The 16,234-nt window shown below is 35.4% G+C and overlaps 1 protein-coding gene across 1 annotated transcript in view; it reads left to right on the top strand.

The window, feature by feature from the left end:
• Nucleotides 1-3,933: 3,933 nt before the first annotated feature.
• Nucleotides 3,934-16,234, top strand: part of LOC107677157 (guanine nucleotide exchange factor VAV3-like) — a 69,959-nt gene continuing 57,658 nt past the window's right edge. The window contains exon 1 of the mRNA XM_016471942.1: nt 3,934-4,367. Coding sequence (XP_016327428.1) covers nt 4,161-4,367 — 207 coding nt within the window. The 5' untranslated portion in view covers nt 3,934-4,160. The remainder of the gene's footprint in view (nt 4,368-16,234) is intronic.

The following is a 16,234-nucleotide window of genomic DNA, read 5'->3' on the forward strand; positions in this document are numbered from 1 at the left end:
TGAATATTTATGTCTTCAACATTTTTATTATTTTATATACCGTTTTATAAAGTACTCAAGGCCACGATTATGATCTCTGGTCACTCTGGTGCATGTGGTACCTAACAATCATGACTTTAATCATGACTATGTTCATAATATATCACAACCTCCAATAACGTTTTCTCATGTATTTATGTGTTTAAACGAGGTTAAGCCAAGCATAGTACACTCAGCTAATGTGAAGTAATATTAATCAGCCAATAGAGGGAGCACTTCTAAGTAAGTCAATATACTAGTGATAATTATATACTAAAAATACTACAATATTCATTAGTACTCCATTGGTTTGGGGACTTTTAAAAATAAAAATTAATTAATAATGTTTTTATTCAGCAAGGATGCACCAAACTGATCAAAGGTGACAGTAAAGACATTTATAATGTTAAAAAAGATTTATTGTTCAAATAAATGTTGTTCTTTTGAACTTACTAATCATCACAAATAAAAAAAAATATGTTTCCACAAAAATATTAAGCAGCTACATTTCAATCAATGATCAGCTTTGATTTAGCTTTGCATCACAGGTATCATAAATTACATTTTTAAATATATTCAAATAGTTATTTTAAATTGTAATAATATTTCACAACTTTACTGTTTTGCTGTATTTTAGATAGAATAAATGCAGCCGTAGTGAGCATGAGAGACTTATTTTAAAAACATAAGAAATTCTTCCCAACCCCAAATTTTTTGAATAGTAATAAGTGTATGTGTGTTCCGTGCAGCTCTGTTATTTAGTTACTTGCCTTGTGGCTCACGATTACAGACCGGTGACCCTAGTGACTTTAGCTGTCTCTATCTTATGTTCCTCTTTGTTGATCATCCGGTGCTTTGCCCCGTCCTTGCACAGCTGACAGCTCTACGCCGTGAAACCCTATCAGATGTCTGGCTCTGTTCCTCCTGGGGTCTCCAGGTTATTGATTTCTGCAGTGAACTTGGTGCATGGGGATCAATGCTTCTACAAAGGGTTATAACTAAAATTATTTTGTCCAGATATTAGTAAAGGGCCATTACTTTTTCCTCTCAGACAATGATTTGCTGTTAAATTGTGTGTATAATTAAAATATTAACTGTACTGACATTATCTGACTTCCAAAAAAAGCTCTTTCATTGTTAAGCTTCTCTTTTCAAGACATTTGATGGACAGGAGTCATGTGGATTATTGTGATGTTTTTATCAGCTGTTTGGACTCTCATTCTGACGGCACCCATTCACTGCAGAGGATCCATTAGTGAGCAAGTGATGTAATGCTAAACAAACTCATCTACATCTTGGATGCCCTGATGGTGAGTAATTTTTTTTTAGCTTGAACGATTCCTCTTCTACTGAACCAAAAATATTATTTTTGTTTTGTAGAACAAAAACAAAAAAAACATGACTGTGTAATCTTTGTATTAAATTTCAGACACAACCTTGATCTTTGCTTGTGAAATATAATCACGATGCTTGTGCAGAGAGCCCAGCAAAGTCATCAAGTATTGTCACTAGAAGCATTGTCATTAGCATGCCGCGTCAGCCTATAAATTACCAACACAATGCGGGTCATGACAAGGATGGCAGTTATTGGAATGGCAGCAATGTAGCAGGGCCTGAGTCTCTCTGAGCATTTGGCAATTGTGTGGCGCTTTGATCATCTGTCAGCTCAGAGGGGGCTATCTGACTTGTGCCTAGTCTCTAAAATTGTGAAGGGAAACAGAGATAGACATTGGCTCCAAACATCCTGCATTCTCCACTTCCTTCCTGCGCTGGCCCACATTGTCAGGCTTCCTCTTTCTCTTCTGCAGCCAATCACAAAGCACTGCTTTACAGATAAGCCCCTCCCACCATGGAGGAACAGTCTCAGTAAAGCTGATCTGTCTGATAGTCTCTCTGGGGATTGATATGTGATTGATGACAATGTCCAGCCCTTCCATACCAGTATTAAATGGGATAGAAACACAACCTGGGTGATGAGTGAAGCAGTGTGGGTTGAGGAAATCTGGTCTGCTGTAGCATCCTGCATCACACCAGCCGAGCTAACCTCAGTTAACAGAAGGAAAATAAATAAAGAATTCCTCACAGAGCTTATTAGGCTCCTAACACACCTTGGTTATGACAGACAGATGGTTTAATTTACTGTCACGGCACGCTCAAGACCCCCTGGTCCACCGTCTCACTGCGGACTTCTAAAGCATGTAAACATCTTAGCTGGTGCCTGCTGGATGTGAAAGGAGTGTCTCTACAAAATTTGACGAACCAAAACATACTAGTTCAAATCAAAATGTATTTTTTAAACACAAGCGGAGTGTTATTTCTGCTGAAGTGACAATGCAGACAGTCTTAGCTGGCAGTGTCGATACAGACCTCCTCGAGTTCATCATGACAGGAGCAGAGAGACAGAAACAGGATATCCATGACAATGCATCATCCTATTTCACTGCTGCTTATCTAAAGAACGCTGTCTTCAGCCAACACTCATTCTCTCGCTCTATGGTTGTACTGTATGTAAAAAACTCAGCCAATAACAAATTGCAGATGATGTGAACAAACAGACCTAGTTTTAGGTTAAACGGAGTCATCTGCTCTGTATTTTGGAATATGAAACAAATATAATCCAGATAATCCTACCATTGTCAAAGCTTGAAAAGATATTAGACTGTGGTTATGGAATGATTTAATCATCATACAGAATGTATTCAAACACTAAACATTGTGTTTGAATGTCCTTAGTTGGATAAATTAAAAAGCCAAGTGACATATGCAATCTTTTTTAGTCATTTCTTCCTAAAACTTTTTATAGAACTAACACTTTACAATAAAAAATTAAGTATTGCGTTAGCGAACAATGAGCAATATGTTAACATGAGTTAATAAAAATACCATTTTACTACTAATAATAAAACTGTCCATTGTGAGTTGTGTATGTTAGCTGAGGTCAGTTGAATAATTTTAACAGATTAAGCTTTTAATTTGAATAATATATTAGTAAATGTCGACATTAACATTAAGATTAATAAATGCTTTAGTATTTTTATTGTTAGTTCACGTTCACTAATATAGGCTAACAAATGGACTCTTATTATAACTTGTGTAACCGAAATAACTTTACCTTGCATTTCCCTCAAATTAGAAGAGTTTATCGTTTAATCAAACGTTTAGAACACGATATGTGACCCTGGACCACAAAACCAATCATAAGTAGCACATGTATATTTGTAGCAATAGCCAACAATACATTGCATGGGTCAAAATGATTGATTTTTCTTTTATGCCAAAAATCATTAGGATGTTAAGTAAAGACCATGTTCCATGAAGATATTTAGTAAAATTCTTACTATAAATATATCAAAATGTAACTTTTGATTAGTAATATGCATTGCTAAGAACTTCATTTGGACAACTTTAAAGGCGATTTTCTCAATATCTAGATTTTTTTGCACCCTCAGATTCCAGATTTTCAAATAGATGCATCTCAACCAAATACTGTCCTATCCTAACAAACCATACATCAGTGGAACGCTTGTTTATTCAGCTTTCAGATGATGTATACATCTCAATTTCAAAATAATTTACACTTATGACTGGTTTTGTGGTCCAGGGTCACATATGTAAATGATTTGGTAAATAATGACAGGACTTGTGTTGCTATGGGTACTTCGTCAGGCGAAGGCGACTTCTGCGGGCAAGCGTTGTTAGCAAACTTGCAAATCTAATTTCTATGGTTACTGACATGGTTTCAAACGCTTAAAACTTATATTTACTTGGGCTACTTCATAATTCGCGCCCTGACGTAAGTGTCGAAATACATTTTGGGCGGCTACTATACAGTATATTAGGTTACGTCCTCCGGGTGTTCCGGGTGTCAGACTCAGCAGCGCAATATACGGAACATCTGAAGCAGGAAGACAGAGAGAGAGAACGATAGAGAGAGAGGAGGGGAGAGCGAAAATAAGAGGTGAAAGAGCGAGTGAGGAGAGCAGCAACACACGGATCAGTCTCTCTCCGCTGGTGCTCCAACCCTGGAAACACCATCCAGTCATTACATCGCCCGCGATTCTGCTATGCGCAACGGACGTGGAGACGCCATTTGCGCTTTGGTTTTGGATTGGTGTTAAATCTTTTACTGTGCATCACTGGACATGATGGAGCATTGGAGACAATGTGCGTTATGGCTGATCAATTGTAAGGTGCTGCCACCGAACCATCGGGTAACATGGGAGTCCGCTCAGGTGTTCGACCTGGCGCAGACCCTGCGGGATGGGGTCCTCCTGTGCCAGCTTCTCAACAACCTGAGACCCCAGTCACTCAACCTGAGGGAGATCAACCTGAGACCTCAGATGTCACAGGTAAGAGATAGCCTACACGAAGGCAATAAGTTCTGTTTGCAGTAACAATAGACGTTAAACTCAATAATTGAGGGTTAAAAGCATTTTTAGAAACATATGTTGTTATGTATATGAAAAAGGTGGATTTACTGCTGTGTACGTACTTGTGCATTCAATATTTTTGCAACAGAAAGTTGATATTTTGCCAGAAATGCTGTACCGTTATTTGTGTGCTGCTGAATTCTGCCCCTTTCGGTTCATATGAGCAATGCAGTAACAATATGAAGAGAGATGTACTCAGACATTTTTCTTAATTTTAAACGTTTTATACATAAAAAGGAACAGAACTTTTAAAAAGATGATTAAGAATTCTACAAAAACCGGGCTTCTCATGGGCGCTACCATGTTGAGATCACTTGACCCAGCTAACTAAACGTTTTGCTGGCATTTCCATTAAGTTATGAAAATGTTATTTCGGAATGATCTCTAGATGTTTAACATGTACAGTTTTTAAAATGCTTTTCTTGGTTATGCCAACATTAAGGCAACGTTCCGTTGAATCACTTTGCAAATATTATGGGAACATTGCTTTTGAAAGTTCTCTGAACATTCTGAAACTATTAGTAACATTTACAAAATGTTAGACGAACTTCAAACTTCCGAACATTTCAAAAACATTCCATGAACAATGTATAAAAATTGTTATTGAGAATATTATTAATGTCCAGATAACTTTGAATGAATGTTCTGTAAACATTACTGGAAGACTGTTTGTTCATAACTTTGACAGAATGTTCTGAGAATGTTCCCTGTTAGCAGCTGAGTCATGCAGTTGAGTTACTACTATTATTACTAATGACAATAATAATAATAATAATATGTTTATTTTATGTAGTCCTATCAGTCAGCACACAAGATGTTTTACAAAACATAAAAATAAAAATATAAATTCTAACACCACTATATGGGACAAATAAGAGCTGGCTAAACACAACCCAAAAATTAGTGAGTGCACCTTTAAGGAGAATTTTTCACTTCCTACATAGTATATATAACCGTCTATGAAAGAAAACATATGTGAAATGAGTCCAAGAGTTTAAACCCAGGAGGACAAAGTGCTTTTTGATACATAATTTGGTCAAAACCAGGAATCTACAGCGTTCTGGTCAGGATCAGGATCAGACGAAAGCTTTTTTAGTCTGGTCTCGTTCGCTGTACCCTGTCAGGTGAGAGCAGGATTAGTTGTCTGTGGGAAGCTGCTTTATTGAAAACAGCGGCCTTTGATATATAGCTCTTGTTCTGGGTTGTCAAACACCATCTGCTCCAAGTCTGGACTTGATTACACATCCCTCTCACATGAGGAGAAAGCTGCCGTCAACACAATGATGCTTCATAGAACTGAGAGATACAGTTTTAAGGAAATGGATGCATACTAACTATACTGCGTGGTCACAGTGAGCTGATTCCAAGAAACATTTACAAAAAGTCAATAGAGTGCTTTTAGTTTTTAAAATAAAGGCCTTGTTTGGTTCACTGGTTTACTGACAAATTCCACATATTCTGTGGAAGTTTGACGTATCTGATCAGAATTACATCATACGTCATTTTGGCTTTGAGGCATCGCCTTGCTTCTGATTACATCAGATATGCTTCTTTGTTTTCATTTGGTTTGTTATGTCATAGTTTCTTTTTGCGTTTTTGATTTTCATCTGCACTGGTGTAGATGCATCTTCATTCACCAAGCAGCTTTATCCACTGAGAATTAACATACGTAAAAAAAAGGGAACAGAAAATGAGCAAATGGTCTGTGTAAACCAGTGTTTTGAGCAAAGAGGTGAAATTTCCATCTCTAAGGGCAGCGTCTGAATCCTTGCATGAATTATTCATAACGATTTTGGCAGCTATTTTATCAAAGACTCATTACAGCACATGGGACACAGACGCGGGCATCCCGGGGGAACAGCTCAGACAAAAGCAGTGAAGAGAGCAAACTAAAAGCCGGAGTCCCCACCTCATCAGGGCACCTCCAGGGGCCCATTTGGTTTGATGTTTGGGACAGGCATTAATTAAAATATATTAATTAAGATACATTAAAGACAGTAACGTTGTAAAATATTATTGCAATATTGCAATGCAAAATTACTGTTTTTTTTAAAATGTAGTTTTAATTATATTTTAAATGATATATCTAAATATATCAAATTCTGAATTTTTTTATTTCAAAATCAGCATAGAAAATGCAAACAGCAGTTAGTGCATTCTCTTAGGCCTACAAAAGTACAGGTTTAGAACACAGAAGCTTCTGGGCAGGTTTGAAACATGAAACGTGGAAGTGCAAGTTTGAGGAAGCCACAAAGGCAAGCGCCTTTCTCACGCACTGCGTCAATCAGACAGTTGGTTTATGGGTTTCTTCCGTTTAACGCATGTGCTTTTGAGAAGAGTGGAAGGAAATGGCAACAGGTGTTTAGCAGGGCCTCAAAACTTTATTTAGATATCAACAGATGATGTTAGTGTCAGTGAGAATTACTTACGCAAGATTTCATTATCAAACAGTGAAGTTATCTACATTACAAAATGCATATAATGCGCTTGAGCCCTCTTATTTTTTTTTTACCCAGTTGTGTGTATCTGGTTTAATGCAGAATCACCGGTTATTTCACACTGTCATTGTAATGCCAGATAGTCACTGTCTCCTCATTAGGTTGGAGGGGGAAACACAAATGCTGATGCCCACTCGTTGTGCAGACAGTTTCCGAGCAGTGACGCCCGCTGGGGAAATGAGGAAATGGGATGGAGGAAGGAAATGAAACTAAACGTCCTCTAAAGACCCTTGACTGTGCCGTGGTGAAACATCAGAACCTCCAGTGGCTCAGATCTTTCTCTTTTTTTTTCAGTGAAACCACGAGCAACAAGCTCCTGTCTGAACACTGTCTCAGTTTTTAACTTCTTACTGTAATATGATGTGATTTACAAAATGTGCATGACAGATCCTGGGCCGTTTTTCACTTGAATTCTTTATGTAGTGTCCATTGAGAATGCCTTTGAATAATACACATATACTGTATATTACATAGACAATCTGTTAAAAGCTCCTTTTGGGAAGAGGTCAGAGACTGGTCACAGCAGCATATGTGTGTGTTTGAACATTTGAAACACCCGTCAGTTTTAGTTATGGTGCAGCTCCAAGGTTTTTTTTTGTAATTCTCTGTGTCAGACTGTGGATTTGCACATTTCAGACTGGGACTGGTTGCACTGGTTTCCAGCAATCCACTGATTTGATGTAGTGTACAAGAGGAATAACTAGACATTTGCATTTTGTGAAGTAAATATGAGTGTGGTTGTTCATGCAAAAGTCGTTGATGTTAGCATAGCTGTCAAGGCCTTTCTATGCAGTTTCAGATGTGTCAGTGAGCTGCGCGATTAATCAAAATAAAGGTGATATGACTTAAGTGTAGTGTTGTTTTTGGCGGCCTGTTTTAATTTTAGTTTTAGTCTAGTCTTTGTGTGAAGCTGTCATTTTAGTTTTTATTAGTTTTCAGTAGTCAAGTTTTAGTCAACTAAAAGTCTGAGCATTTTAGTCTTATTTTGTCACATGACCAGCATTTACGTTGCGTCTCATCCCCTTTTTCGTCACGTGATAAAGGTTCGTTGACGACGATATTTAGTCATAAGCATTAGCAACACTACTTAAGTGTGAGTATCAAATTACAAAGGCTGCGATTTACTTTCATAAATATATGCACTGCATGTTTCATTGGGAAGCGCAGCACTGTAATCTTTTACACATGAGCAGCTCATGTTCTAGTGTTTTCAGTCTTTCAATGTGCTTGGTTCACAGTAAATGTTGCTCCACACAAACTCATCTCATGCGTGTGCTGTTATTTTAGCTTATAATAGTCATTGTTGTTGTCATGTCAACAGAAGAGAAGCTTCTGTAAAACGGTTCCCTCTCACCAGAATGAAAGCTTGATTTTTACGATATGAAAATAAGAATATTGGTATTGTAAAAATGCACTGTAAAAATACACTATTATTATTTTATTTATTTTTACAAATACTTCACTTTTTTATTTTACCTTGAAATTGTATATATATTACATATTAATATTATATTAATTTGATATAGTACATTAATACATGATATGAAATTACATTTACATGTTATTTTGTTTCATACTTTTATTTTATAATATTAATAATTTTATTGCACTGTAAAATAATTTTTTTCTTAAACGCTTGATTTGTTTATTTTACAGTGAAATATTACAAATTAATATTATATATTAATATTACATTAATTTAGTTTAATATTTGTATTTTGTGAAATATTAATAAAACATTAATAATTCACTGCTTCACTTTTTAAAATGTATTTATTTATTGCATTTTTTTTGCATTTTAAATGTCAATTGTAAAAAAAAATGTAACACAAAAAACATTATTCAAAATCGCATTATTTCCCCAAATCGTGCAGCCCTTTTATGGCATTTCTAGGTGGTTTCTGGTGTTCTAGGTGGTTATGTACTGGTAAGCGCATAAGCGCGTTATCTGAGGCCTTATTTGTGTCAGTAGTACATATTGTGCAGCGTTACATGCCAGAATTGAATAAATAGACTAGATGGTTTGTTCAGATCCCCAATCCAAGTATGCTCATTAGTAATGGTGAAAGTCACTACATCACGCTACAGGAAAAAAAACTATGCAGAAACAGCATGTCATGCATATTAATGCACATGTTCAGGATGCACAAATCTTTGCAAGGTCTAGTAAGTCCAGCCAAATCTCTCTCTCTCTCTCTCTCTGCATCTCTCTGAGACTGACCTTTCCTTCTGTCACCAAGGTAACAGGCTCTACTGTAAATGGTTGGGAATCAGGAGGAATAAAGATACTCTCTAAAGACAGTGTGAATCACACATTTACAGTTCATCTTTTGAACTGCACAGATGGATTTTTGCACAGTAATGTGCTAATTATGCTGGTCACCAAGGGATACACACATGCATTAGGATTTGTAAATGAAGGCAGATATTTCCATCTCTTTTGCTGCAGAAACTCCATGATTATTATGTTTGGAAAACCTACTCAGCCCCTCTTATGAGATTTGAATTGTATTCTGAACATTATAAAAGCATTTACCGTCTGCACTGATGACATTAAACTGAACAGAGACGGTCATTAATGATGAGATTTAATTGTAGTATCCAATTGTGCATCCTTTTAAGTGGCCAATAAAAACAGCGATATCCTTCTCTGTGCTCACATGGCAAAATGGCCTTTTTGATGACACGTAGATGACGATCGATCAGCGGTGCTCTCGTAAATGCATGCACACATCCTGCAGCAGTGCAGCAGCCTTTACTTTAGACCTTCAGCGGAGCAATGACATCACAGCGCACAATGAAATGAGCATTATCTTGTCTCAGTCGGGTTAAAAATAGCCCATAAACGGTAGCTGTAAAAATGCGGTGGCACTGGTAGAATTTCACCAGGATGCCAGTGAAGCACTAATATCAAATTGCATTTGAAAGTGCTGATGCATCTGTAAAGTGAAGCTCCTGAGATAAAATAAGAGAGTTGATGATTTGAGTGCTGTTAAAGTGCATTCAGACACATTCTGACAAAACACATCACATGGATTGTCATGGATGACAGTTTTGAACTCTTGGTGAATCGAACAATCCTACTGCTTCTCTTAGAAGTACATTACACAAGTACACAAACACAACTTGACATGTGCCTTGCAGCGAGGATCAGATTTGTAGTCTGGCTTCTAGAGGAAAGAAATCACTTGAGGGAATTACAGTATATATAGATACACTGTTTTTTCAATTTTAATGAAAAAACAAAAAGTGTAAATATGTTTGTAAATGTACATTGTATATGCATTAAAATGTTTTGAGAAGAAAGACATAACCATATAATACATGTTCAAAATATGTTCAATATAAGACTTTTTTGGTCACCTTGCAAATGATGATGCATCACATTTGTATGAATTTATTTTTTAAATTAAATGTAATCAAATGTGATGTGTCATCATTTTTACTTAATTTAATTCAAATGTAATTATTATCGATTCATTTCAATAATATTAGTAGTATTTTTTAGTTTTACATTATTACTTTAAATATTTGTAATATAATATTTCAATGTTCTATAATTTTAATTTAATATGTCACCTTAAAAATGATGTACCACTTTTGATTATATTTAATTTAGAATAAATATAATCAAATGTGAGGCATCAGTCATCATTTTCAAAGTGACATTTTTACTTACAAAAAACTTTCAATAATATTATGAATATTTTAAAAGTTCTAATATTATAAAATGTGATATTAAAACTATTTCAGAAGTATATAATTTAATTTAATATGTCACCTTAAAAATGATGACATATCACACTTGATTATATTTAATTTAAAATAAAACCAATGTGATTCATTATTATTTTCAATGTGACACATATTATATTAAAATGATAGTAAATTATAGATCCATTTATAGTAAAAAATGTCTGTAATTTACTTAAATGTAATTTAACTATAATTTAACATATAATTTACAGTGACAATGCATGTACTTTTACAGTAAATATTGTAGAAATATCTTTTGTAAGTAAAAAAAACCCCACTGAAAATGATGACACATCACAGTTGATTATATTTTAATATAAATAATAATTTTTACATGCTAAGTGCCCTTCAAGTCGAACACACCTTATGAAATTTAAGATGATGTATGTACGTCTGGGGCTGGGGCGGGTGTGTTATTTTTTTCCATAACTAATTAACTAGATTAGTGTCTTAAATCAACAGCCCTAATGTGTTAAATCAACAGCCCATAGTTGTCTACGGAGCCCCTAAATGGACATTTGCAAAAAAAAAAAAAAAAAAAAAAAACTTTCGGTTTCTCATGCACACGTGAAAGTTTCTTATGCCTCTCAGTGATGATTTATCTGTGTCGGAATGCAGAAACAGAAACAATGTTTTTTGTATTAAAGGCCAAGTTTAAAATAGATCTCAATTAGGCTAATTCATGTGCATCTTGCTATTGTTTTCTTCTTTGTAAGATGGCAGAAGTGACGCAACTGGAAACTGTAACGCGTGAGCTCGCAAAACGTTTCTCGTGCACACACAAAAAGTTTCACATGCGCACACGAACGCACACAAAAGTCTTCACTGCAAATGTCACTTTTCAACCAATTTTGTGTGAAAAAAAAATACAGTTGATATTGCTTTTGGACTATTTGTTTCTCCAGAATGGAAGGATCATGATAATGATGCATTGTGGGAGACCTTGTACTGTATTCTGTTATATACTGCACATTTTTTGAATTAGTAGCCTTCTATGGATACAGAAGATCTGCGTAGAGTATACATGCAATGCAGCAGAACATGAATTATATGATAGTATGCTACTCCAAACATTGTGTGCGATACAGCCTCATGTTTGAAGTAGCACAGGCTGTTTGATACTGAGTCTGACCATCAGAACTCTCTCACATTGTCCTGACGGTTCATTTCTCCCAGTGTGGTGTGCAGTAACCCGTGTGCAGTGCCCTGTGAAGGGCAATTCACCACAGTTCTGCTAGTGATGACAATTTAGCCACCAGCCAGTGTTTATCCTCTGCCCCTCCTGTCCGTTTTACACAGCGTGATGCCATGAGCATCCATCCTTAATAAGAACAATCAGTTGTTGCATCGGAAATATGCTAAGAAAATCAATAGAATGCATGTATCCAAGGTCAACATTGATTTTTCTGGGGTTCAAATATTGCTTTGTTCATCACCAAACTGCTATGAGACAATGCAAAGCATGTCTGAGCATGTATAATATAGAGAATATAGATAATCTAATATGTAAGACTCAAAAATGTAAGTTTAACCTTTAACTTAGCTGGAGATATTTAAAGGTCTGACCTTGCATACGGATTTGGGATGTTTAGCTTTTATCTGAAGCGACATGCAGCACCCATACTACAGGAACAGTTTTCCTGGAGCACTCAAGGGTACGATACTGATAGTTCATACAGTAGATCAGGTCTTGTAGGTTTTGAACTTGCACCTTTTAAGCTACTAGTTTAGATCTGTAACAACCAGGGTTGTGAAAAATTCAGAATCAAAAATTTGACTCCCTTTGAATTCAAGAGTGTGAATTTGAATTGAATTGGCCACACCCACAAGAAGCTGAATTGAAATTTGAACTGAAATGAAAGGAAGAGTACCTGTCTGTCTGTCTGTCTGTCTGTCTGTCTGTCTGTCTATCTATCTATCTATCTATCTATCTATCTATCTATCTATCTGTCTATCTGTCTTTCTGTCTGTCTGTCTGTCATTTGTTTGTTTATTCCATCCATCCATCTATCATGTCCAGGTTTTTAAAAATTAGATTTTATATTTAAAATAATTTCTTTGGAATTCAGACCATTAGAATTTACTTTACCCATCAATTCTGTTTTGTTTCCAAATTCAACATCTGATGAAGGCCTTGATAACGGCCGAAACGTCATTTTAATCAATAAAGTTTTCACCCCTTCAAGAGTGAGTGCTGCACCTTTTTCAATTGATATTGTTTCCAAATTCAGAAATTGATTTAGATCAAATTCTAAATGGTGCATAAACTCACTACCACTGCACCACACCACACTATTGTTGTTAGCATTGATAGCACTAAATGGAGATTTCATCAGACTGTTTAAAGTGGCTTTGGAGAGCATTTACAGACTACATTTACAATTGATAAAACCATTTCAACCTATATAACAGATGTCAGATAAATCTAGCTCATAAATTTGTTGAACAAAGCATATTTTATGGAGAATGCTTCAGTGCTAGCATGCCCTGCTGACTGTTGAGTTGATGCTCTCGGTCACCCTCTACCCACTGTGCTCTCTTGCACGCAGTTTTAATAAAGCATCTTTGCAGATCCATGCTTCATCCAGCACATTGTTTTGATAAGACAGCTTGTTTAGCTGTCTGCTCGGTTAAACCAAGTGTAAAAGCTGCACATGGCTTACAGCTGGTGCTCTCTGCACAGGACGTAACACTGTAAAAGTGTCTGAAGCCACTGATTTACAACACCTTTGACTTCCTATTTCTTCTGAATGAGGTTTTTGGTACTTTTGGAACCACTGCTGTTAAGAGTATATCAGGACTCAGACGTTCATAAAGTCAATTTCAGTGAATCATTTTAAGGCTTCATTATCCTGAAAGCCTTACTGGTCTGAACACTCTGCCTTTGGACTTTAAAGGAGCCATATCATTCTCTTTTTATAGCTTTTTATTATAAGTCCAGGTTTCTTGCACTAGAAGAGTTGTAATGTGCTGTAGTTACATTATCTTTCAGAGTCTTTAAGCTACTGTACTGTACTTTGAAGACCTCTATTATGATTAGCAAACCTCTTTTTATGTGGAAGCTTCCAGTGTAATTCAGTCTTTCAAGTTTGGGCCTAATTGCTGAAAATTAAATACAATGGCTATGCTGTGATAATACGCTCAAAATTTCTGACCAACCTGTTTTTTGTCGTTGTTTTTTTTAGCTTAGTGTCCATAAATGGTGTGAATGGATCTGTGCGCATGATTCAATATTAATGATTCAGTCATAGATAGATAGATAGATAGATTATTTTTATTTGATTTATTTAATATTATTTTTTAAAATTAATTGTATTACATTTTATCTAAATTTTTTTAGAAATGTATTTTATTTTATAGCAAATTTTGTTCATATTTACTTTATGTATAAAATGTTATTCTTGCTTGATGCAATAAATGAAAAACAATCATATGTATATCATATTATATTCAAAAGCATATACAAAAGATGAAATGTGTTCATATTGCATCTAGCAATGTCTGTCTTTGAGTTATTGCTTTGTTATCTTTGTTAATATTTGGAGTTTAATTAGGCAGGATTAGTTTAGCAAAAAACAATATGACATGCACTTGAAAGCTGATACTCATGCAATATAATAATGCAAAATAAGAACCAGTTCTCAATTCCCAAAAGTAATCTACGTAGTATGACACTCTCATATCTCAAAACAGCAAGAAATAAATCCATAAATTTTCTATGGCATGTCCCCTTTAAACCAGAATCAGTATCTCCAAAGCCATCTCGCTATCTGTTTCACACATGCTATTTATTATGAATGAAATGCTATACATTCAGTATCACTATGCGCCTTCTTAGTCTCAGTATGCCCTTCAGGAGAAGTAGGAAAAGACATTTGTGAGTCTCCCGCAGAGATCCAGCAGTGCAGTAGTGGATGGAATAGCAGTTTTCCTCCAAAGCCATGTTTGGTTGAGCAGGGCTTCTCTCCAATAAAACCCACCGGGTCCGAAGCGGCTGTAATGCACAAAACAGCACTGAAAGTATCTACAGACACATCATGTGTTAAACATACGCCTCTCTTCGTCTTCCTCTCTGTTTCTGTCTAGCTTCCTCCAAACCCTGCAGGACTCCTAAAGACTCCAGGGCAAGCGTGAGATGTGCCTTTCCGATAAAATGTGTTGAAAACTGTTGCTCGCTAAACATTTGCTTGTCTTATCTGTGCATAAGTGTGGCCCTAGGCCTCTGGTGGAGTCATTTGTAGAGAGGGAATGGGAACCGAGAGGCGGTGCATGTGACGCTTTTGATCTGCAGGCTCCTCACAGATAAGACTTAATAGTTTGTTTGTGAGAAAAAGCTGTCCTTATGAATTTGCCAGGCTGATGTTTTCTACACATCACTATGCCAGAGGACGAGTCTGATTTCAGATTGAGGGTTGAGCGTCCTTGCTGTCACGGAGGTTACAGTTTCACATTATAACACGAGCACTTTCTGTTTCAAGAAATCACAGGTGCAGCTGCCGCATAAAACAGAGACTCTTGATATAATTCACTTCCTCTTGTTGCTTAAGATAGAAACATGGCATTGCAGAAAGACGTGAAAGTCTTTTTCAAGAGCTTGACAGGCGACGTACGGCCACCGACAGATGGAGGCTGATAATATAACTGGTAGAAACAGACACATTCTTGTGAACGTGCCCGGCGAGAGGGCAAAGGTGCTGATCTGTGGACCATAACAGGACATCCATTAAGATTCTAATCGTAGTTTTCTGGGTTGTTGTGTGAACACATTGCTGCACTGTTGATGCAAATTTCCTGTGTCTGTTGTCACTTTGGCATTTTGCACTTACTGGGAAAGGAAATTACAGATCATAACTTTACAAAACTGACATTATTTTCTTTTTTTAAAGGAAATGTGCAAGATTCATTTCCAGTCATTTAAGTGCAGGCTACTAACTATTGTACTGATTAGTGTGTTGATTTATTAACAATACAGAATATAAATATACATTTTACAAACAAAATTAATAATTATGTTTATTTTATTGAAATGATTAACTATTTTTATATTATTTTTTTAATATAATAATATATAATGAATTTGATATAATTTTTTAATTAGTCATTAAAAAATAATATAAACAATAATTAATCATTTCAATAAAATAAACATAATTATTAATTTTGTTTGTAAAATGTACATTTATATTCTGTATTGTTAATAAATCAACACACTGATCAGTACAACACACTAATCACTAATCAGAAATGATTAATTATTGTTTATATTATTTTTTATTGACTTATTAAAGTTTTTTAATTATTTGTAATTTTATTATAATTTTTTTGTTTTTATTATTATATTTTATTTTTATTAATAATTGTAAAATATAAATTTATTTTTGTTATCATTTTGAATAATCCAAAAAACAAAAATAAAAGTATAGTAATTGATCATTTAAATAATTGTAAAATAAGAATGATTAATTCTGAATAAATAATTTAAACACACACACACACACACACACACACACACACACACACACACACACACAC

This window comes from Sinocyclocheilus anshuiensis, unplaced genomic scaffold (genome assembly GCF_001515605.1).
Source record: "Sinocyclocheilus anshuiensis isolate Anshui unplaced genomic scaffold, SAMN03320099.WGS_v1.1 scaffold392, whole genome shotgun sequence".
Classification (NCBI taxonomy): Eukaryota; Metazoa; Chordata; class Actinopteri; order Cypriniformes; family Cyprinidae; genus Sinocyclocheilus; species Sinocyclocheilus anshuiensis.